The 22,905-nt window shown below is 35.2% G+C and overlaps 1 protein-coding gene and 1 non-coding gene across 2 annotated transcripts in view; both read left to right on the top strand.

Annotated features, from left to right (window-relative positions):
• The window catches only part of LOC137234985 (uncharacterized), a 48,903-nt gene that overhangs the window by 6,578 nt on the left and 19,420 nt on the right, over positions 1 to 22,905 (top strand). Inside the window, exons 5-7 of the mRNA XM_067758270.1 lie at positions 3,414 to 3,589; positions 3,665 to 4,097; positions 9,857 to 9,971. Of these exons, the coding sequence (XP_067614371.1) occupies positions 3,414 to 3,589; positions 3,665 to 4,097; positions 9,857 to 9,971 (724 nt within the window). The remainder of the gene's footprint in view (positions 1 to 3,413; positions 3,590 to 3,664; positions 4,098 to 9,856; positions 9,972 to 22,905) is intronic.
• TRNAY-GUA (transfer RNA tyrosine (anticodon GUA)) lies at positions 10,644 to 10,737 on the top strand. Its single transcript has 2 exons — positions 10,644 to 10,680; positions 10,702 to 10,737. It is a non-coding gene; the product is annotated as a tRNA-Tyr (tRNA).

The raw sequence follows: 22,905 nt of genomic DNA, 5'->3' as shown, positions 1-22,905 counted from the left end.
GCGACCCCGCTTAGAAAAATTTTCTTCTAATTGAAAAATCTTATTTCTAAAATTTTGATGTTGCTTTGCCCGGGAGTTGAACCCAGGGCATACGGTGTGATAGGCGGAGCACGCTACCATCACACCACGGTGGCCGCTGAAAGTTCCATTAAAATTCATAACAAAACAGCCTAAGGACAATAATCGTGAAAAGTGTGAAAACTGCCGCATTGTGTTTTAAATTATTTTCGCACATAAATCGATTTGGCTGCGGTTTTAAAGTCATATGTAGATCATATAAACAAAAAAAAAATGGTTATGTCAGGTCTGGTCCATTGAAGTGTCATAAAAAAACGGTATGTCCGTTAATTTAATAGTTGTTGTGTTTATGCATAATTTTGCCCGCTTTATCGTTGAAATAGCCTCAGAATTGTATTTTTCCTATTGAAAATGGTGAAGAGAAAGGAAATATCCGTCGAAATTCGAGCCCAAATCATTATTTTGCAAAAAACGGAAAAATTATTGAGAAATAGCCAAACGTATGAAAATATATCTGTGCTCAGTTCATGCGGCCATTCGAAGATATCGGGAAACTGGACAAAATACTAACATAAAACGATCTGGTTGACGAAGAAAGACTAAACAAAGGATCGATAACAAAATATATGCAATAAGTAAAGACAATCGACGAAAATCTGCATCATAAATTCGTACTGAAGTCAATAAAGACTTGGATTTACCAATATCGCTTGCGACAGTCAAAGGCCGGCTTAAAGAAAAATGTATGATTGAACGCATTGCTGTCAGAAAGCCACTTCTACGGCCAGGAAATAAACAGAAAAGACTGAAGTTCGCTCAAGAACATATTGACTGGACTATTGTTCAGTGGAAATCTGTTGTATGGTCAGACAAATCGAAATTCGAACTTTTCGGTAGCTATTGGCGTCAATATGTTCACAGAAACTAGAGCTTACGATTTCTTCTCGAACACAAGCGAGATTTTCGAGAACCGAGAATTCTAGAACTCAACTCCTCGCGATATTCTCGTGTTTCGAAGTACTCGTAAATCTCGCAAGCTTCTCGACATTCTGACTTAATGGCTCTATGGGCAGTATTTATACACTTGGTTTTTTTTTACTTGTGACTTTTTTGTTGATTATATTGCTTCAATGACATTTAACTCAAAACATATTTATTATACATATAATTTTGTTCACAATATTTTATTTTTCAACGAGACATCAAGAACACGGATTCTCGCGAGGTTCTCTAATCTCGAATTACTCGTAATACTCGCGATCTTCCCGACTTTCAATTCAGTCGCTGCATTGGCAATATTTTATACATTTCTGGGTTTTTTACTTTTGGTTTTACGGACATTTTGGCCTGTGATCCAGAAGAAATCATAAGCTCTATATAAAACAGCCAATGAATCGATTAAATTGAATGACGCGAAGCTCGCGAGCCTTACGACTAATTCGAGATTCGAGAATCTCGCGTGCCTTAAGAGTAATTCGAGATTCGAGAATCCCGAGAGAAGGCAAGACTCGCGTGAAATCTGTTCTCGAACATGTTGGAGAAATCGAAACCTCTAACAGAAACGTCAATGAAAGATGCAAAGCAGATTGCATTGTGCCAACTATGAAAGATGGCGGTGGCTCAATGACGGTTTGGGGCTTTTTCAGCTACGCTGGCATTGGTCAACAAAAAAAAAAAAAATTTAAGGAATTATGAAAAAAGAGCAGTATCATAGTGTACTCCAACGCCATGCAATACCATCTGGCATTAATTTGATTGGTCGTGGATTCATTTACCAACAAGATAACGAAACATACACCAAAACTTGTTTGCTTCTTATTTAGAACGAAAAGTCTCAGGTGACCTTAATATAATGGAGTGACCACCACAATCCCCCGATTTATATCCCATCGAACTATTGTGAGAAGAACTAGATCGACGTGTGAGAGATCTAAAGCCAACAAGCCTTCCTGACTTCTGGGATTGTTTGAACGAAGCGTGGAATAATATTCCGCATCAAACACTTCGAAAGGATGCCGAAATTGTGCGCTGCCGGCATCAAAGCAAAGGGTTGCCATTTTCAAGAAAAGCGCTTATAAAATTTGATGGAAAATACATTAAAAATATCTTCGGATCATAGAACTACGTTGAGTGTGTAAAACTACTGCGAACATGTGACTAATATTTTAATAAATGATACGATAAACTGACAGAAACAACATTTTCATTTTGTTCTATTTTTTTCCGACTGTACTGTATAACTGTTTTTTCCTTGATTATTGGAATACATTTCATTGAAAATGTAGAAAATTGTATTAAATTGTTTAATTTTGTAACGGTTATTGGCCATAGATTTCTAGTCGAGGTGCTCAATTTTACAGCCAAATGCTCTTAGTCACTGAGCTAATTCATACATGTAAATCTTGTGAGCAAGTATTCTTGGATAAAAAAATTTAAGAAAAATTATCCTACAAATTAATGAAAAGCGTCATACAAAACTTCGAAATTATTACTCACTTTAATTGAACGTTTCTCCTCTCTTTTCTCATTTTAGGTGAGTTTTTTTTTTAAGTGTAGGGAGCGAAATGTTGTAATGCTAGGTGGTAGGTGTTGGTATAGAAAGTTAAGAGGAATTTGTGTATTCCCAGCTCAACCACCAGGCAAAAGCAAAACTGTAGGTACGCTAATATAAAATTGTTCCTAAAATTTGTTGAAATCTACAGTTGTATGGGCATCTGTCTTTTTTTTTTGCTTGGAAGCTTTTCATTGCAAAAATCACTTGAGAAATTTTCCAATCATTGGGGTAAGAAACAATTCTTTCTAAAACAGTCGAGTAGGTGCTTGCTCCGAATTCATATCCGTCAAACTACAGTGCATATCCGCAAGACTGCACTAAGCCTTGCAACAAAGCAATATTTTTATTTTTTGTGTTCCATTACTCGTAGGGACAACCGAGGCAATTTTGGTCACTAGGAGATGCCCACCAGGGGGTGTACTCTCTGCTCTTTTGTGGCTCATATTCATAGATGACCTTCTCCAGTTACTGGGATCCAATAGATTTGATACACAAGGGTATACGAATGGCTCAGTAATAATACGTATATGGAAACAATAACAATGAGATGCTTCCATATTTAAAGCAGAAACCCATGCAATAAAAGTTCGCGGTAGAGAATGTCTCCAAAGAGGCTTATTCTCGAAGAGTATCTTCCTTATGTGCGACAGCCAGGTAGCCTTGCTTGCCTTGAAATCTTACACAATTACTTCTAAGCCAATGTTTGGGAACTAGTTTTTGTTGGGCTGCTGGTCAGGACTCTAACTAATTTATATAAAAACTTCGCTTTAGTATTCTTCATAATCTGTTGTCAAAATATCACATATTTTTTTAACTTAACCACTATTTGTATATTCAACAGAAACTAAAACAAATCCAAAAATACTAAATGAGCTCGACGATTGTCGCTTTGTGGTGCCGTTGGAGCTTGGCATGGATCGTGAGGGCGAGCTTTGCAAAGAATACGGTCTACAATTACGTAAAGTTTATTTTGGCGATAAACAACCTTGTTTGGATACATTACATGAATACTTGCTGGTAAGTTTATCATAAAATTAACCAATTTTTTATTTTATCTTTATCAATGTTCACCTACTCCTAATACACAAACAGATGGTATCACATGAGTACTTCTGGTTTCCAATATATCGTACAGTGCTATCACGTTTATCGTACGCCACAGCACCCACCTATTTGTATCGCTTCGATTTTGATTCGAAAGATTTCAATCATCTGCGCATACTCAGTTGTGGCAAGAAAATGCGCGGCACATGCCATGGTGACGATCTCTCATATTTATTTTACAATTCGGTGGCTCGCAAATTGAAGAATCATTCAAGAGAATGGAAATGCATTGAACGTTTAGTGAGTATGTGGACACATTTTGCTGCGGAATCAAATCCTAATTATGATCCAGAGCATGTGGATTTATGGCAACCTGTGACGAACGCGGAAGCATTAAAGTGCCTTAATATTTCTGATGATTTAAAGGTGATCGATGTGCCTGAAATGAATAAGCTGTTGGTTTGGCAGGGTTTCTTTCGAAGTGGCGAACTTATTTGAGGAGATTTAAAATTATTTGTTAAGAAATGTTAAGATAATGTTTAAGTATATTTTGTATTAAGCATTTTGGAAAATTTTTTATTGAACATTGCTTGAGAATTGAAAAAAAGACCGTGCCTGTTTAAAAAAGGGCTTTAAAAGCTTCCGTGATTATAAAAATATATCATGCATTGGCGGCCACCGTGGTGTGATGGTAGCGTGCTCCGCCTATCACACCGTATGCCCTGGGTTCAACTCCCGGGCAAAGCAACATCAAAATTTTAGAAATAAGATTTTTCAATCAGAAGAAAATTTTTCTAAGCGGGGTCGCCCCTCGGCAGTGTCTGGCAAGCGCTCCGATTGTATTTCTGCCATGAAAAGCTCTCAGTGAAAACTCATCTGCCTTGCAGATGCCGCTCGGAGTCCGCATAAAACATGTAGATCCCGTCCGGCCAATTTGTAGGGAAAATCAAGAGGAGCACGACGCAAATTGGAAGAGAAGCTCGGCCTTAGATCTCTTCGGAGGTTATCGCGCCTTACATTTATTTTCTTTTTATCATGCATAAATGAAGTACGTATACGATATATGTATAGACATGCATATGTATTTATAATAGATATAATTTATGTAAAATTTAAATATTTATATTTTTAAATATAACAGCTCTAAAGGCCCAAACACATTGGACTTTTGCGTCGTTTTGGCGCTTACGATGCGTCAATAGCTTACTTTGAACACACATGTTTTCATTGCCATGTTTCTAATCCAAAAGCAACACCAAGGTAACGCAAAGGAATTCAAAAACTTACGCTTTGCTAGCGTTTTAAATTATTTCTTGAAATTTCTAGCCATTTATGAAAAATCTTCAAATATCAATATCTTTTCAATTTAATTTAAAACATCTCTTCGTATGCCTGTTAAAAAAATTTTTGTTTTTAATTTTTCATAATAACAAAAATCAAAATGTAACTTTTTCGCAAGTGCGTTCATAATGACAGTGAAACTTTCGTCGTGCGTTATCTCAAAGTGACGTCAGCGCCAAAACGACGTTAAAATAGAAGGTGTTTGGGCTGTAAGGCTATCTGCACACGAAGCGTATCCTTACATACATGTTATACGAGTATTTGATAGAAAATCGTAAACTTTAGCCGATTTCTGGAAATAGTCAAAGCCTTTACACAATATTAAAGCAATTAATAGTTTGTCTGAAAAAGTTATAGATTTTTTAAGGTCGAACACTAAAAAAATGTGTACGATTTGTATCAAACCAATCGTGGAATGCTCCATTTATTGTATGCGTTTGTAACGATACGCTTCGTGCGCGGTTGGTTAGCCTTGGATAGCAAACAATATATTGTCCAAAACACTATTTTTACAAAAGCCCCATGTACGTCAAACTTTACGGATAATATAATAGTTCAGTTATTATTTTTAAATTCTAATGCACTTTTTTTAAAATGTTAAATATGAACTTAAATTCGTATTCACAAAAGTGGACGAAAAGGACTGATTACATTGAACACAGCGGCCGCAGACCGCAACCACAAGCAGTAACTACTTGATTACTTTGAACGCGGCAGCCAAAAGTATACAGATTATGTATAGCGCAGTGACAGTTAGTGGCATTTACAGTCGCCACTATATAATACCAAAAATTGCACAAAAGCAATCAGGTTTACTAAAAGCAGAAGAAAAACAATGAAGAGAATGATTTTTACTAATATTATTTATTATTTATTCTTTTTAAGTTGTTTATTATCGAAACATTCTTTATTGCTTGTCTGGCGACAGCAGCATTCGACGCGACGGAAATAACGATACTCATTAAAACTTGACAGATGTCGCTTTGAAGCAGCATTCATGAATGTAATCAGGCCTTATTGTATATTTTATTCGATACAGAAAAAGATTTTAAGGACCGTCAGCAAAAAAAAAAAGGTTTAAAATCTTAGTCGTAGCACTTGTTATATACTTATATCGACTTATCTTTATAGAAATGCTGTAACCTAAATGTTTGTGGGCGTTTCCCAGACATTCTGTTAATAAGGTCATATCTATGCGGTCATTAATAATAAAAAAAATATGAATTTAGCCGTGTTGATTTTCCGACGCGTTGGATAATTGATGTATATTGAAATGATTTTTCGTCATCCCTTTTCAAATTTCGTTTGAAGACCAACTGGTTTCGGCATTGCGCCATCATTAGTGTCATTTTTTGTAACAAGTTTTCGAAAACGGACACTGATGGTGGTGCAACGCCGAAAGCGTTAGCGAAAGTTGATAAAGGATGACGGAAAATCGTTCCATTAAACATCAATATGAATTTAGCTTCATTCATACGCAAAGGACTAAAAAATTGTAATCATTATGATTTTAAAATGTTGGATAAATATATAATTTCCTACTACCAGAACCTTTAAGTTACCAGCTTTCTATTGAGATATGTCAATATGGTAGTGGTGTGTAGTGGAGCGAGTTTCTGTGCGCTGGTATCGTGAATAAAGCAACACGGCATCAGCGCTATGTGTTAATGCAATTCAGATAAACTAAGTTTGGATTCGTTACTGATTTTCTGTTTTATAAGGATTAATTCTCATACCAGTTTTTATAACTTTAAGTAATGCAATTCAACGGCGATCGTATTAGCCTTGCGAACAATAAACATTTTTCAATCTTGCATGTCTTGCCGATTTCAGGCAGTTGCCACCTTAGTTTAAAAGTGTAACACATAAACTGTGTCTTTGTGATTTATTGGGGTACATTCCACACCACCACCGGATGTTTGTAGTATAGAGCTGCACTTGCACTTTTATGGTTTCCCTATCATATTTGTTTTCACAGACAACTAAATTTGACAATTTAGGTGCAATTATCTCTATTTTTTTTGGAATTAACCTTACTTTATATTTGCAGATGGATGTATATTTAAAGTTTGGAATAAAAGACATATGCGCATTGGAACGAAAGTACCTTTTTAAAATGAAATGTGACCTAAAGTTTAAATGAATGTGATTTTTAAAACAAATTAAGAATGTGTAAAAGTTTTGAAATTAAATTAGGGTATGTATAATGAAACTAAAAGAAACACAAAATAAACTAATAAGTATGTAACTTCAATAACAAAGGCATATTTTTAAATACCTAATGCTAATCAAGTGAGAAGGCTAAAATTTATAGAAAAATTTATCTTACTTTTTGACAAACGTTGAGGGATGATTTAGAAATATTCTGAATATCCATGCTCGTATCTTCCACCCCCTTTTTTCACGTAAATCTCATGTACGTATTACTTTAAGCTTGATAAATATAGATAAAATAAGTTAAGAACCCCGCCAAATTTTATATAAAATATATAAAAAAAAAAGGGAGTGAATATACAAATTTGAAAGTTATTCTCTTTTAGTCATGTACATTGTGAATTCATACAAGTGAAAAATCTTTCTATTCCTCCAATGCCATACCTAACTGTCAAATAATAGTTGACAGGGAGAACGGCTGTCGCGAATGGCCAGAGAATGCAAGAGAGGTTTGTTTTTTGCTCACTGTTGTTAAATTGAAGTGCCATAAATCGCCCATTTGTGTTTCAAATAAGCGTTTCTTTTAATTGTGTATATAGAAAGTCAGACTATATATTAACTTTTATTTCTAAAATCTAGTTATTAGATAAAATATGAGCAGCAAGCAAGAATTTTAAAATATGTAAATAATGCAAAATACCAGTCGTTTACAAAAATTTTTGAAAAAAAAAAACTTTAGGCAAATGATTTAAGTAATCGAACAGCGATTGAACAGGTGATCCAGGCTGTTTATTATTGTGAACGTTTCTTTCAAACATTTGCCACTTGCATGAATTCGCAATGAACATGTAATACTTCTCAAATAAGAAGTGTGGAAAATTTAAATAAAAATAAAATTTGTAGCAGCTTCACCACTTTTCTCTAATTATATAATATATCACACAACATTTTTCTCGCCAAAATAGTCATATAATTAATTTATTTAGAAAAGCTTGCAGATTATGATTCCAATTTGTATCAGGAGGTTTCATTGTTTATAAATACATACCTACGCATTTCTATCAACAAATACATTTTTTTTTTTTTTTTTGATAAAGTGATACAATTTCATAAGTTCATATCCTAAAAAATCGAGTACATAAGTAAATGTTTGTTATTCTTACTTACTTACTTAATTGGCGCTTAACCGTCTAAACGGTTATGGCCGTCCAACAAGGCGCGCCAGTCGCTCCTTCGCTCCGCCAACCGGCGCTAATTGGTCACACCAAGGGAGTTTACATCATTTTCAACCTGGTCCTTCCAACAGAGGGGGCCGCGCTCTACCTCTGCTTCCATAGGCGGATTCCGATAGAAACACTTTCTTGGCCGGAGCATCATCTTTCATACGCATAACATGGCCTAGCCAGCGCAGCCGCTGCGTTTTAATTCGCTGGACTATGTTGATGGCTGCGTATAGCTCGTACAGCTCGTCATTAAATATTCTTTGGTTCTCGCCATCGCCAACGCGTAGAAATCCATAAATCTTTCGAAGAACTTTTCTCTCGAACACTCCCAAATCGCTTCATCTGCTGTTGTCATGGTCCATGCTTCTGCCCCATATAGCAGTACGGGTACGATAAGTGACTTGTAGAGTATGATTTTCGTTCGCCGAGAGAGGACTTTACTTTTCAATTGCCTAACTAGTCCAAAGTAGCATTTATTGGCAAGATTGATTCTTCGCTGGATTTCAGTGCTGATGTTGTTGCTAGTGTTGATTTTTCAAATTATTTTATATTGATGTATTCCTAGTTCTTTAGCTAATTACAGAAAAGGCATTGATGAAAATGTCAGGAATTGTTAGTTAGTAATTAAATGAATGTAACGATCAAATGAATAATAAAGACCAAAGATTTTCAAAATAATATAAAGAGTTTTATTTGACTTACTTGCGTGCCTTTACCTACTGGGTTGATTAGTGATAACTCAATTTTCGAAATTGGTTAACATTGGTGTTTAAGCTGCAATCAGTTATCGATCAAGAATGGCACCTATAACAATAAGTTGAGAGAGTAAAAATATCTAACTATTGTTTAACTTAAAGGTATCACAATACAATCGTTTTCCTACACCAAGCATTAAATTTAATGTTGTTATTGTTGTATCAGTGCTTCGCCCCATCCAAAGATGCGAGAACTTATTGTCATTAATATCCTGTTACGTGAGTTCAACGAAACTTGCAGTTTCAATAGTGTTAGACCAGAGAGATAAGAGCGATAAAGGCGTTGGTTGCACAATGCAGTTGTAAAGATGGCTGTTGTTGAGCGGGCGCACATTACAAGCGGGAGATACAATCGGTATATCGGGGTTGATTCCGGATAAGTAAGAGTTTAGCCTATTACATTTTACAAACCGAAGTTGAGCTGGTGTGACACGCGTCTCTCTGGGTAGGCTGTTTTGCTCAACTGAGAGCTTGGGGTATTTGTATTTAAGAACGGCGCTCACCGGCGATTCATGGCATAGCGGTACGACGCCTTTTAACTGATATTTCTGGAGTCTTTTCATGCTCCTCCTCTTCAAATATCTTCATACTTATAAGCCTGAATTCTTCACAGTGCTTACGGAGATGACTTCATAAGTTCCTGGGAGACGACACCTCTTCAATCAGATGGCCGTTGGGATGCCCAATTTCTTGGTATTCCGCAGAAACTGTTAGTTCAACTTTTTCTTTTCCTCCTTTACGTGGAGTATTCTCGCCTCACTCTGCAGGTGACGTTCGTGGGACGACTTTTGATGTGCTCAATCTGCGAAGAAATGAAGACATGCGTTCAACCTTACAATTGGTGGAACTCCAAATTTTTGCTTCAACGGTGGCAAGGAGTTGGTAAGAATATCTAGCAAATATTTGAATGCCGGCTTGTTTAGCTTGTATTATTGCCGAAAACTAATTGGAAAAAAGTTTACTTGTTATTCAAAAGTGCTGAAAGTAGTAATTTTTAACTTACAGTGGATCACGTAGCTCCAAAGGGTTAGAACAGTCCCTTAATTACCTCCGAATTTCACATTTATATTCTTCTCGCGCTCAATCAATACCAACCTAAGTGCAATACTAAACATTTTTATATACATTTTTTATCTCGATTTTTGCTCTTTTAAGGAAATATGTGCTTGTTTACAAAATTTACACAATTGCAAGTAAATTATTTAAATTATTTGTTTACTGCTAATAATAGAGCATCAGCTGTTTCGAAGTGAACTTTTGTTCGCCCGAAATTGACGATAGGCGGAAAAAGTTCACTCGAACAAAAAAGTGAAGGCGAACACTTTTTCATGTGAACTTCGCGATAAGGGTGATTATGTAATTTCAAGTTCACTGTTATCACCTCTTTTCAAAAACACACACATATACAACAACACTTACACAAGCAAAAATATTCGCGAAGTAAATTCCAACTCACAATCAGCAGTAAACGCGTGCCGTGCTACTGGTCAGCTGCATCAGCTTTTGTTTTATTATGACGTCGTATAAGCCAGATAAGCTAGTCTGTATATATGGCCTTCGATAGCTCAGTTGGTAGAGCGGTGGACTGTAGAGATATAAATGAAATGTAGAAATCCATAGGTCGCTGGTTCAAATCCGGCTCGAAGGAATATTATTTTTTAATAAAATGGGTAATATGCTTCAGATGTTTAATATTTCGATAATGAAGAACAAAAATAATTTTAATTAATAAATCGTTATTCAATATACATATGTACATATAGCAATTCGAAATGTGATTATTAGTTGATTTAAAAGTCTGAAACGCTGCATTATAAATTTTTAAAACGCTTTAAAAGTCATGAACGGTTGAATTCATTGATCGCAAATGAGACAATCGAAATTAAACAATTAATATTTAATCATTATTAATGCTTAAATTTTATTTTTATTTTATTTCATGACAGCTTTTATCCCTTGTATACAAAAATTTTATTGGATAATTTAGAGTGAAAATTAGCTATTGTTTTTACTTATTGTGTTTGTTTTAAAGTTAATATTTGCTGGTTTTCTGCATTGAGCTGATTAGTAAGTATTAGGGTATGCGCGACCCAGATCGCACAGGTAGGTGAGTAAAAGCAATTTTGATGCCACAAACCTCGTTTGAACCTTTGCGCTGCATGTCGATATGTATTACAACTAGCCCGATTTATTTATTTAATCTAGAATATTTGAAATATTTCCGATAATCTACCAAGGTTTTCCAAAAGAGAGCTTCCTAAGGATCTTAACCGTGTTCTAGCTGGAGGCGAGCATTTATACAGAAAGTGCTCAAAAACAGTCTCTTTTGCAATTATGCGGAATATTCTTTCCGCATCGTGTCTTAACCGCCATAAGTTTATGGGTGTTGGCCCTAGATCTATCCAGTAGACAACTTGTCCTCTCCTTTCATTGTGCACGTATTAATTCTAAGTTTTCCCCTTGACTACCCAACTTCAACGCTGGTTATTTCCTCACTCCCTTCCACTGAGCTTCTATTTCCTTCGATTCCCCTATGCCCCGGAATGTAGATAATGGATATTTCTAGAGTGTCGATTAACGCTGCTAAAAGTAGCTTTGCATGCCTCTAGCAGCTTTGAGCTAGTGTATGGTGCTGCCAGCGCCTTTATTATAGCTTGCATCTCAAAAAAGAGATGTTCCGGACATTGAGTAATTTTCAGGCCCCGCCAAATCGCGAGGACTTCTGCTTGAAAACACTACAGTATGACGCCACACTTGAGTCCGTTTCGGAGTCATTGGTGTAGACTAATATACCGTTATTTACTGGAACCATGCTCCTTTTTCAATCATTCCTACTTCGAATGATAGTGCTAACACCGCCCTCAAACTGTAGGTTTCGAGGAAAACAATATATTTCGGAATCAAAAGTTCCCGGCGAAGAAAATAAAAGATACTGATATGCCGTTTCTGAGTATCCCTCCAGCACCCAGATTTTCAGTGCAGTTTGTGGCGACGTAAATAATACGTGCATATGCATCAGAAGCAGGTTTAAGATGGTGTCTAAAACCGCCGTACGGCAGTGCGCGGAACTATCTAAAGGTTGGTGAGATTGTAGTTCTTCCTAAGAACGTCCTACCACACCATACAGTCATATAACAGCACTAGTCACACCAGTGTCTCATACAGCCATATCACCATCTTTGGCTTGAGGCCTCATTTCTTACCGAACATCGCCTTGCAGGCATAGAGCGCGATGAAAGGCTTACGTACCAGTTCCTCAATGCACGCTTTCCATTTTAGTTTAGAATCAAGGAGATTTAGTAGGGTTATTTGGTGGCCGTTTAGACTTGGTAATACAAAGGCGTACTTCCTCTTGAAGAGTAGTAGATCCGTCTTTTCCGGATTTAGCCCAAGGTCACATTCCTGTGCCCACCTACTTAGTTTTGGCACCATTCTTTCCATTCATTTCACTGAAGTGAATAGACCCGAAGTATGGATCGCCACATCTTCAGGCTATTTGTGTCGAGTTTTGCTAGAATAAAGTTAATAGTAATGAGCTATTGCACCGCCCAGCTCAGCTGGTATGTCTCTGCTAGGAAGAAGGTACGAGATGCAATTCCAACATAATTCGTTAGCATTAAGCGTATTTAGTCATAGTCACTTACATTCACGCTCACGCACTATAGGACACCATATACATAGTAACAACAGCTCAAAGGCACTGAAGTGAGTAATTGCCCAAATTTTAGTTCACTCAAGAAAAATCAACTCCAAGAAAGTTCATACCAGGTCTTTTAAATTTGCATTTTATTAACAGTCATTAATTTCTTTACAGTAATGATTAAAACTAATCAAAAACAATTAGAGAAGGCTAAGTTCGGGTATAACCGAATATTACATACTCAGCTGAGAGCTTTGGAGACAAAATTAGGGAAAATCACCATGTAGGAAAATGAACCTAGGGTAACCCTGGAATGTGTTTGTACGACATGGGTATCAAATGGAAGGTATTAAAGAGTATTTAAAAGGGAGTGGGCCATAGTTCTATAGGTGGACGCCTTTTCGAGATATCGCCATAAAGGTGGACCAAAGTTACCTTCAAAGTTATGCAGTACCAAAGATTCCATTTGTATGGGAATTTGTTTTCCCAATTCCGCATTTTCTTGGTGGTGTTAGGGATTGACCTCATATAACTCCTTACTGAATTTCAATATTCTGGCATGTATACCTTCAAAGTTATGCAGTATCAAAGATTCCATTTGTATGGGAGGTGCCACGCCCCCTTTTTCCCAATTCCGAATTTTCTTGGTGGTGTTAGCGATTGACCTCATTAAACTCCTTACTGAATTTCAATATTCTGGCATGTATACCTTCAAAGTTATGCAGTACCAAAGATTCCATTTGTATGGGAGGTGCCACGCCCCTTTTATATATCGAAATTATTTTTAGCCTAAAACCTTCCCGTTGATCGAAGGAACCTATAACCAAAATTTGGTGATGATTAAAGTGTGGGAAATACGTTTCCATAGCGAACACACACACACACACACACACACAGAATTTGATTTTTATATATATATATATATAGACTAGAAGACCCGGCAGACGTTGTTCTGGCCTAAATTTGGCCTATCTGCATACATTTTAATAAGCTTTTTCCGTCTAACTCTGACCTCCCCCCTCTTCAATTTTTCCTAATCCTTTTATTCACTCCTCCCTCTGTCTTTTTCGCTTCATCTATCTCCATCTTCGTCTCATTCTATCTCTTTCTCAATCTCCTTCTCTCTTTTCTCTTCTCTCAATTTCTTCTCATTTTCTGCATCCCTTATTTCCTGTCCCAGAGGGTGGTATGTATTTTATTCCAGTCCCAGTCCCAGACCCACTCCGAGTCTCAGTCCCACTCCGAGTCTCAGTTCCAGTCCTAGTCCTACTCCTAGCCCCAGTCCGTCTCTGGATAATACAATACTCTGTACTAAAGCACTCATCAACAGCTTTCATTTGATATCCATATTGTATAAACACTGTCTAGGCATTCACTGGCCCACGGTTTGGCCTATATCTCGAGACTCTAGTCACCCAGGGGTATGAAAATTACCCGCTACTAAAGCACTCATCAACAGCTTTCATTTGTTATCCATATTCTATAAACAGATTCTAAGGGTACTCGAGTCCACGTTTCGGCCTATATCTCGAGACCCTGTACGTCGATCGTAACCAAACCTATGTAGTAACCACCGCGTGAGGTTTACGCAAATTGCGTGAAAGTTTGAACAAAATCGACCGACGCATCTCTTCAAACACCGGCGGCCAACTAACACACATTTTAGCCTTTCTTTTTAACACGCTTTTATTAGCTTGGCCTGTATGCAACGGATTTTTTGAGCTTAATTTTCACCAGTTTCTAGAAGTCTGATTAATTTGAAACTTTGCATACTATAACTTGAGTATATTAAACAATTTATCACTTGAAGATAAAATCAAAGCTTTAAATTATGTTATGGTTCAAGCAGTGAAAGTTCTAACGTTTGAAAAACAAATTGAAGTGAAATTAATGAATAAATGGTATGATCGCGAGTTAACTGATCTAAACAGACGCAAAAATGGTCTCTATAAAAGTAGTCAAATGAGTGGTGACTGGAGGCAGTACAAAAGCTTTAACAGACACTACAAAAAACTAATTAAGATTAAGAAAAACAGGTACCTGGAAAGTAAAATCTTGGCTAATAGAAAAAACAATAAGCTTATGTGGAAATATTTAAAAGACACAGTTAATTTAAAAAAAGAGAAAACTCCGATAACAAAAATGGAAATAAATAACATAATATACAGCGATGAAAGAGACATAGCAAATAAACTAAATCAATTTTTCGTGAACAGTATACAAGATATTAATAATGAGATTGAAATAGTGGGAAATAACTTTAACCATGATTTTACTGTACACACATACTTCGAGTTCACGGAAGCGACAGCTGATACTGTAGCAAAAGTTGTTAAACAGTTTAAACACAAGATAGGTGGCAAGAAACTTTTGACGGATGGTGTTGTAAAAGACTCAGTTGAATACACAGGGCTTTAGAACTGCTACCATGCCAGATTGTTGGAAACTTACTACGGTAACGCCAGTTTATAAAGTCAAAAATACCATAAAATCGAATGAAATGCGACCAATAAATACATTGCCAGCAGATGAGAAAATCATCGAATTAATTGTAAAAGAGCAGCTGCAAGAATACATTGAATTAAATAAAATTATAACTACGAAGCAATCAGGTTTTCGAAAAAAAACACTCATGTGAGACGGTTTTAAATTCAATTGTTTTTGAGTGGAAAAATCAACTAAATGAAAGAAACTACGTCATTGCGGTATTTTTGGACCTAAAACGAGCTTTCAAAACTGTATCTCACCAAATTATGATGGATAAACTGTATAGTATCGGCATAAGAGACAAAGCGCTGGACTGGTTTATAAGTTATTTCTCCAACCGACGTCAACAAACATTAATTAATGGTACTTCTATATCAAGTGAGGAAGCTGTTAATATAGGCCTTCCACAAGGAACGATACTTGCACCAATACTTTTTAAAATATATATAAATGACATAGTCAAAACAGTAAACCATTGTGATATCAAATTGTTTGCAGATGATACCCTTATTATGATAAGCGATAAAAATCTCAATGTAACTATTGAAAAAATGCAATCAGATTTAAATAGTGTATATCTCTGGATGTGCCAAAATAAATTAAAGATAAATGCTGATAAGACCAAATATATGATCTTAAGTAGAACACTTATTAGTAAAACAAATGAACTAAAAATAGGAAACTGCAAAATTATGCAAGTAGATAAAATAAAATACCTAGTTATAGTTATTGATAATAAAGTGAAATTCGAGGATCATGTAAACGACTTGAAGCAAAAGATTGCAAAAAAGATAGGCTTTTTATACAGATCATGTAAATTTGTTACAAAAAAGCATAAAATTCTTGTATATAGAACAATCGTGGAACCTCATTTTAATTACTGCCCTACCATATTGTTTTAGTGGCAGATAGTGTGATAGACAGTTTACAAAAAATGCAAAATAAAGCGATGAGGTTTATTCTAAAGAAAAAAGATGATACTCCGACAAGAGAAATGCTAAACGAATTGCAATGGCTTAGTGTAAAACAGCGGATCCTTTTCTTTGTGATGATTATTATTTTTAATATTAAAAAAAGTAATCTGCCAGAGTATTTGAGCAACAATATTATATATCAAAGAGACGTTCACAGTATTAATAAGAGAAATAAAAATAGCTTCAGACTTCCGCTCTTTACAACGGAAAGAGGACAGCTTAACTTGTTCTATAAAGGTCTAAAAAGATTTAATGAGCTTCCTGTAGAAATTAGAAACTGTGAAGACTTAAATATGTTTAAAAATAAATTATACTTATATTGTCGCACAACTGTGATACGATAGAGATTTCATATTACATGTGATAAGTTTATATGTTGTAAATCTAGGCATAAAAGCTGTAATAATAATAATAAATAAATAAATAAATACGTATCAAGGACCGATGACAATGCATTAATGTGATCGTGTGGTGACATAAGGTCAACGGCCATAAGGTCAATTGGCCTTATTACCACTTTGAATGGCCATAAGTTTGATTAAAACTTTGCACACGTATCAAGGCTCGATGGCAATGCATTAGTGTGATGGTGTGGTGACATAAGGTCAACGGCCATAAGGTCAATTGGCCTTATTACCACTTTGAATGGCCATAAGTTTAATGGAAACTTTGCACACGTATCAAGGCTCGATGACAATGCATTAATGTGATGGTGTGGTGACATAAGGTCAACGGCCATAAGGTCAATTGGCCTTATTACCACTTTGAATGGCCATAAGTTTAATGGAAACTTTGCACACGTATCAAGGCTCGATGACAATGCAATATTGTGATGGTGGGGTGACATAAGGTTAACGATAGTTAATTAAGTTATTAATAAAATTTAATTTAATTTTTCTGGATCCTGCCATCTTCGCTGCTCTCGTCTAAAATGCCGATGATCTGCCGACCCTTGGCAATTTCGGCAAAAGACTGCGTTCAGCCTCCCTGCGTCTTGGCCATTTTCGGTGCCGTGGGGTTGGATTCATCCATGGACCGCTGGCGATTCGAGGTTTCATCACTTTCGACTAAAACCTTTTAAATTACTTGAACTAAAAAATTTAAAATAAATAATAGTTTAGAAAAACTAAAAAAACACGCTATTATAGCTAACCGAACTAAAAAATAGAAAATAATTTTCAATTAAAAAGAGTATATAACAGTAAAAAGCGTGGGGTGCTTGATATTGAATGTTACAATCATTCTATTGGCAACTATCTGAGAGGAAAGATATGAAATATAGTCAAATGCACCCCACGCTTTTTAATCTGAATTAAATTATTCTGTTAATAACTTAAATTTTATTATAATATTATTTTGAGGTGATTAACTATAAATGATTGTTTGACCTTCTACTACTGTTATATAAACTCTTTTTAATTGAAAATTATTTTCTATTTATTAAATCGGTTAGCTATAAAAGCGTGTTTTTTTTTAGTTTTTTTAAACTATTATTTATTATATATAGATTTTTATTTTTCACACTTCACTATAATATTAAAACGAAATGCAAATTTAGTTGCTTTTGAAATTCGGCTTAAAATTTGCACAATTCGGCACGAAAATTGCAACTAAAGACTCTTCTGAATTAAAAAAAATGTCATAGTACCTTTAAATCACGGGCCCCCTCAGAAACCCCGGGCCCGGGCTAATCCCTCCTCCACCCCCCCTCCCCCCAACCTCTCGGTGGGCCTGGTGATGTGCTATACTTGATATCATTCGCTATAATATTTTTTATTGATAAGCACATTATTTAATTAAACACCAACCAATTACGCGGAAGTAAATCCGCACCACCTGAAAATGTGAGTGCCGGTGCGTATACGTAACATTTTATTATTACGTATAAAGAAATAAAAAAAATTTGCAATAAAATAATATTGCGTTTATAAACTGAGATATAACCTACCCTTTATTTCAAGTTAGATTAAACTACATGCGAGGTGCAAAACAAATTTAAAATCGGTTGAGTAGTTTAGGAGTCCATCGGGAACAAACATAGTGACACGTGATTTTTATATATTAAGATTTCAACAGTTTTCATTAGTTCCGTTTCGCAAAACCTCTAAAGTGATTAATCAAATCGAGTTAATGGGGAAATAATCAAAATTTTTCCCAAAATGGGCGCTAAGCTATGCATAATTAGCTTCAAAGTCCACATGAGTCTTATCACTACGTCCGCTAACTTTCGGCAAAACAATTTTTGACTACAAAGTACGCATGAAGTTTCCTGCATGAAGGTTTAAAAGAAATAGCTTATTTGGTTTGTGATTTGATTCTTGATGTAGTTTCTAATATGAGATCATTTTTTATAAAAAGATTTATAAAGGGGCGATCTATGCTTACCGTGACGTGGATTTTGCTCTTTTTGGACCGCACTTATCTCTACTGACGAATGGTGACGCTTGCTCTTTCAAAAAAGAAGCTACATCAACAAATTAGTGGGTATATGCAGACTGTCGATGATTAGCATTACAAAAGCCTTCAAAAAACCCCGATGACTGCACTGTATGCCATTCTGCACATTCCACCTGCAGACCTGGTGGCAAAGAACATACACAGAGCCAAAAGTACCTAATAAAATAGAACAAAAATTATCTGATATCTCTATGGATATTCTTCGAGAAGATGTTCTTTATATATTTGTAAAGAAAAACTTTTTAAAGTCTTAAAAAAGATATCTTTGAAGAATAGCCATTGATTCTCATTGACATATCTTAAAAGATATCATATATTACCGATAAGATATTCTTATTAAGATATCCAAAGAGACATCACAAATTATTGAGATGTTCATATTGGCATTTCCAAAGAGATATCACAACCTATTGAGAAGATGTTCTTATTGGCATTTCCGAAGAGATATTCCATATTATTGAGAAGATATCCATTTTGACATTGCCGAAGAGGTATCACATATTATTGAGAAGGTGTTCTTATTGATATTTTCGAAGAGATATCTTTCAAATTTTAAAGGGAGCTTTCTTTATTTATTTAACCCTATATACACCCAAATAAAAACCCAATTTTAGTTTATTTGAGAAATATTACTGTACGTTTATTCTTATACAAAAACACATGCTACAAAAAATAGAAAATACTTAAAAAAATTATGTGTTTTGAATACATTCAGTTCCAATATTTTTTTAATCTTAATACTTTAAGTCCATTATTAAGGTTATAAAAATGTGTGGGCCACCATCTAGTTCTTTAAAGTGTATTATATTATATACATTGCTGAAATTACTATTAAATACGATTGATATTTTTGTGAAAAACTGATACTTTCGAATTTTTTTACACAAATCGTGACATTATTATTTTTTATTAAAAAATGGGATATTTCATAAATATTTATACTTTCGCCATGAGAGACTGTGACTATATGCCCAATGCGGAATATAGTGTCTTGAAAATTAATTTCATTAGTTGTTTTATATAAGATTAAATCCGACACTAATGAAGGTATGTACTATTTTCAGGTTTGATATTTTCCATACTTTTAAATGTATATTCTTCTTGCAAAAAATCGTTTTTCAATAAATGATTTGCGAAACTCAGCGATGATTTTATGGCCTAAGTTAGTGAAATATTTGTTTTAGAGGAAATGTTTCTAGCATATTACTAATGCAATTGATGTGCAGCTTCGAAGCTAAATGACCATAAGTATCTTAAAGGCCCTAGCTTTTTTATTATAGATGGAAAGTGCACCAGATTGTGGTATTTTGGCTTTAAGTGTTCTTTAAATATACTTTGATAAGCGTCATTATGCTGCTTAATTAAATATCGCAAGTCATTTAGAGAATTGTCGTTGTAATTTGGTAAAAGTAGCTTATCAATTAAAGTTACATACCATATATTTTAAAAACTTTTTACACCTACCGGACGAAACTGAAGCAATCAGCTCCGGGTCTTCTGGAAGAGCTTTTGGTGCTAAGGCACTTTTATTTGCATTCGTCCAGCGTGAAAATTATTTGCCTTTAGGGTTCTTTTTGTCCTGCTTTCTAGCCAGATATAACGTTTCCTAAATATTAAAATATTCGTATTAGAGTAATATACAATATATAAGTTTATAGATCATTTACACAGCTTTTATAAATTTGTTTAACTTTTATGAATATGGGGATAGTGATTACAAAATATATACACTACCTATATTTTTATACTTACCGATTTTTCTTTTGGGAAAACGTCACAGATGGCATTGACCCACTTCTGCATTTCTGCTTATGTCATCTTCACATCTACCGATGTAACTATCCACAAAACAATGAGTTACTGTGTTCTGGCTCTTTGAGTCCAAATACCCATATTTTTCGTTATACGTCAGCGCCATTTGCCCTTTTACTGAGCTTTTTAAAAGATTTATAAGCCGAGTTTTATTTATTGAAGCTACTGGTGGTAGTTGGGCTGAAGGTGTGGACTCTCTAGAAACACTCATGTTTGAAGATATTTCCTCAAGCCTTTCCACAACTCCACTGTTATTTGATAAAGTTTGCCTGTCACTTAGGAGCGGTTGTTCTGCAAAAAATAGAGAGAACAGATTAATAGATACAATATCATTACGTACGTAAGGGGAAACAACAAGCCCCACTATGTATGTAATTCGATCCGAACGGAGATTTTCCATCTTCGATTTTCTACACATCAATGGCAGCTGAGCAATTCCTATCAGATCAAATTACGTAGAATTGCTCTAGATCTAGAAACATACGCCTACTTACCATACTGTTTCGCCATTCTCTAAGACCCGCCTTGAACTTGAACATCTCACCAAAATAATTAGTATCAAATTTGTCAAAAAGAGTTATTATACCATTCACTTCCATTGTTTCCAAAATAGGGAAAGAGGTGATCTCATGCATTATTTAATAGCGAACACAAATCATCACTCAGGCCCCACATTCTAAATAATGGCAACATATCACCTATCGGCTCTGCCACGTGAGTTGCCTGGTCCATTATTTAATTAATTTATTTAATAATAGTTTCCGAATAACATTGCAAAGTTATAACTTTACTCCACACTCCTTGCTTGTTAAACTGCAACTGGAAAATAATAAAGATTTTCTACTTTCATAGAAATAAAAAAAGGAGCGCAAGGACCGTTATCTTTGGCGTCGTAAATACTGTATACGTAAATATGTCGCCACATATGTATATACATATGTATAAATGCAGGTATGCCAATCACTAAACCACCTGTTAAGTTTTAAAAATGCAATTAATAAGTTATTTCTTAATAATATTTATATCTTGCAAAATGAGAAGTGATATCAGTTTGTACGGCAACTAGAAAAAATGTTATCATTGGCTGCGTAAATAGCCGTGTATGCCAAAAATGTGCGAATAAGAATAATAACTTTTTTAGTTTTGTACATTGGCAGTTTCGTTGCAAAATTGAAATTAATAAGTTATTTCTTATTAATATAATCATGAAAAAAGTAAAAAGTTTTCTCTCTTTTTGCCCTTTTTCCATCTTTTTACAGAGGAAAATGGAAGAAAATGACAAGGTTTTCATATAAATAACAGATACGAAAAGAAATAGAACAAAAATAAGAAGAAATTGTATTCAATAATATCAATAAGTATTTCTTCATAAAACCAAAGAGATTTGCATAAAGTTTATTTTTCGTTTTTGGTAATTTTTATAGCCTTATGCGTTTACGTTATGTTAATAATAATGAGCTTAAAGGCCGTGGTTAAATAAAATTTTTCGTTTCAAACGTTTCGACTAACCTGAGACTAAAAACTGCTCATGAAGACAATCTTATTAATTTTATTAGGCATTTTTGGCTCTGTGTAGCGTTAACAACAGCCACGAGGCTCAGCGCATCGGTGCAGCTTGACCGCAGACCATACGGCCATAGTAGCATAGCATCATCAATTACAGGATAAATATACTAACTGATTCCGTACCAGCGCTTCGAAGGGGCTCTTTAATCTACGATTGAGGTGACAGATTGAGGCGAGGATGCCAAAAAGGAGACGAGGCGATGCCCGTGCACAACGGTGGTTACCAAATTAATGGAAGGAGTAGGGTCTGCGTTATACTGTGCTAGTCCGAAAATAATTGGATCCTACAAGCTGCCAGACCACTATACAGGCGGAAGTAGTAGCTGTAACACAAGCAGTAAAAACACTGGAAGAAAATGGCTTAAACTGCAGCGACGTCAACTTTTATTTTGACAGCCAAGCAGCAATTAAGGCAATAATCTTGCATATCAAAGCATCTAAAAGTGTGTTAGAGTTTAAAAAATTGGGATAGCGAGAATCATACATCTATATTGGATTTCATGACATATGGGAATGAAAATCCGTATGAACTAGCTAAAAGGGCAAATCCCTCGAGGCTTGCTCCGTAGACGTTCAAATTAGATTGGACGAGATTAAGAGAAGGAGAAAGGCGTGAATCCAAGCGCAGTGCTGTAAAGTGTCGAAGATCATGAGCAGGTCTTACGACCTAACATTTACAAAGAAAACTAGAATAGACACTGCGCGTAGGAAGTTAAGCTATGAAATGCTTTGTAACCCAAAAATGGTTTACTATATATTTGAAAAAAGTTTAATTTGATTTTAAAAAATTTGTTTATTTTGACCTGAGAATGTTATATGTATTCGTTTTTTCTTTCTTCCTAATAGTATTTAAGATATTTCTTATTGAATAAAAATATCT

The sequence above is a fragment of the Eurosta solidaginis genome, chromosome 1 (assembly GCF_040869045.1).
Source record: "Eurosta solidaginis isolate ZX-2024a chromosome 1, ASM4086904v1, whole genome shotgun sequence".
Classification (NCBI taxonomy): domain Eukaryota; kingdom Metazoa; phylum Arthropoda; class Insecta; order Diptera; family Tephritidae; genus Eurosta; species Eurosta solidaginis.
Note: the sequence above shows the minus strand (reverse complement) of the source record. Positions and strands in the feature narration are given on the sequence as shown.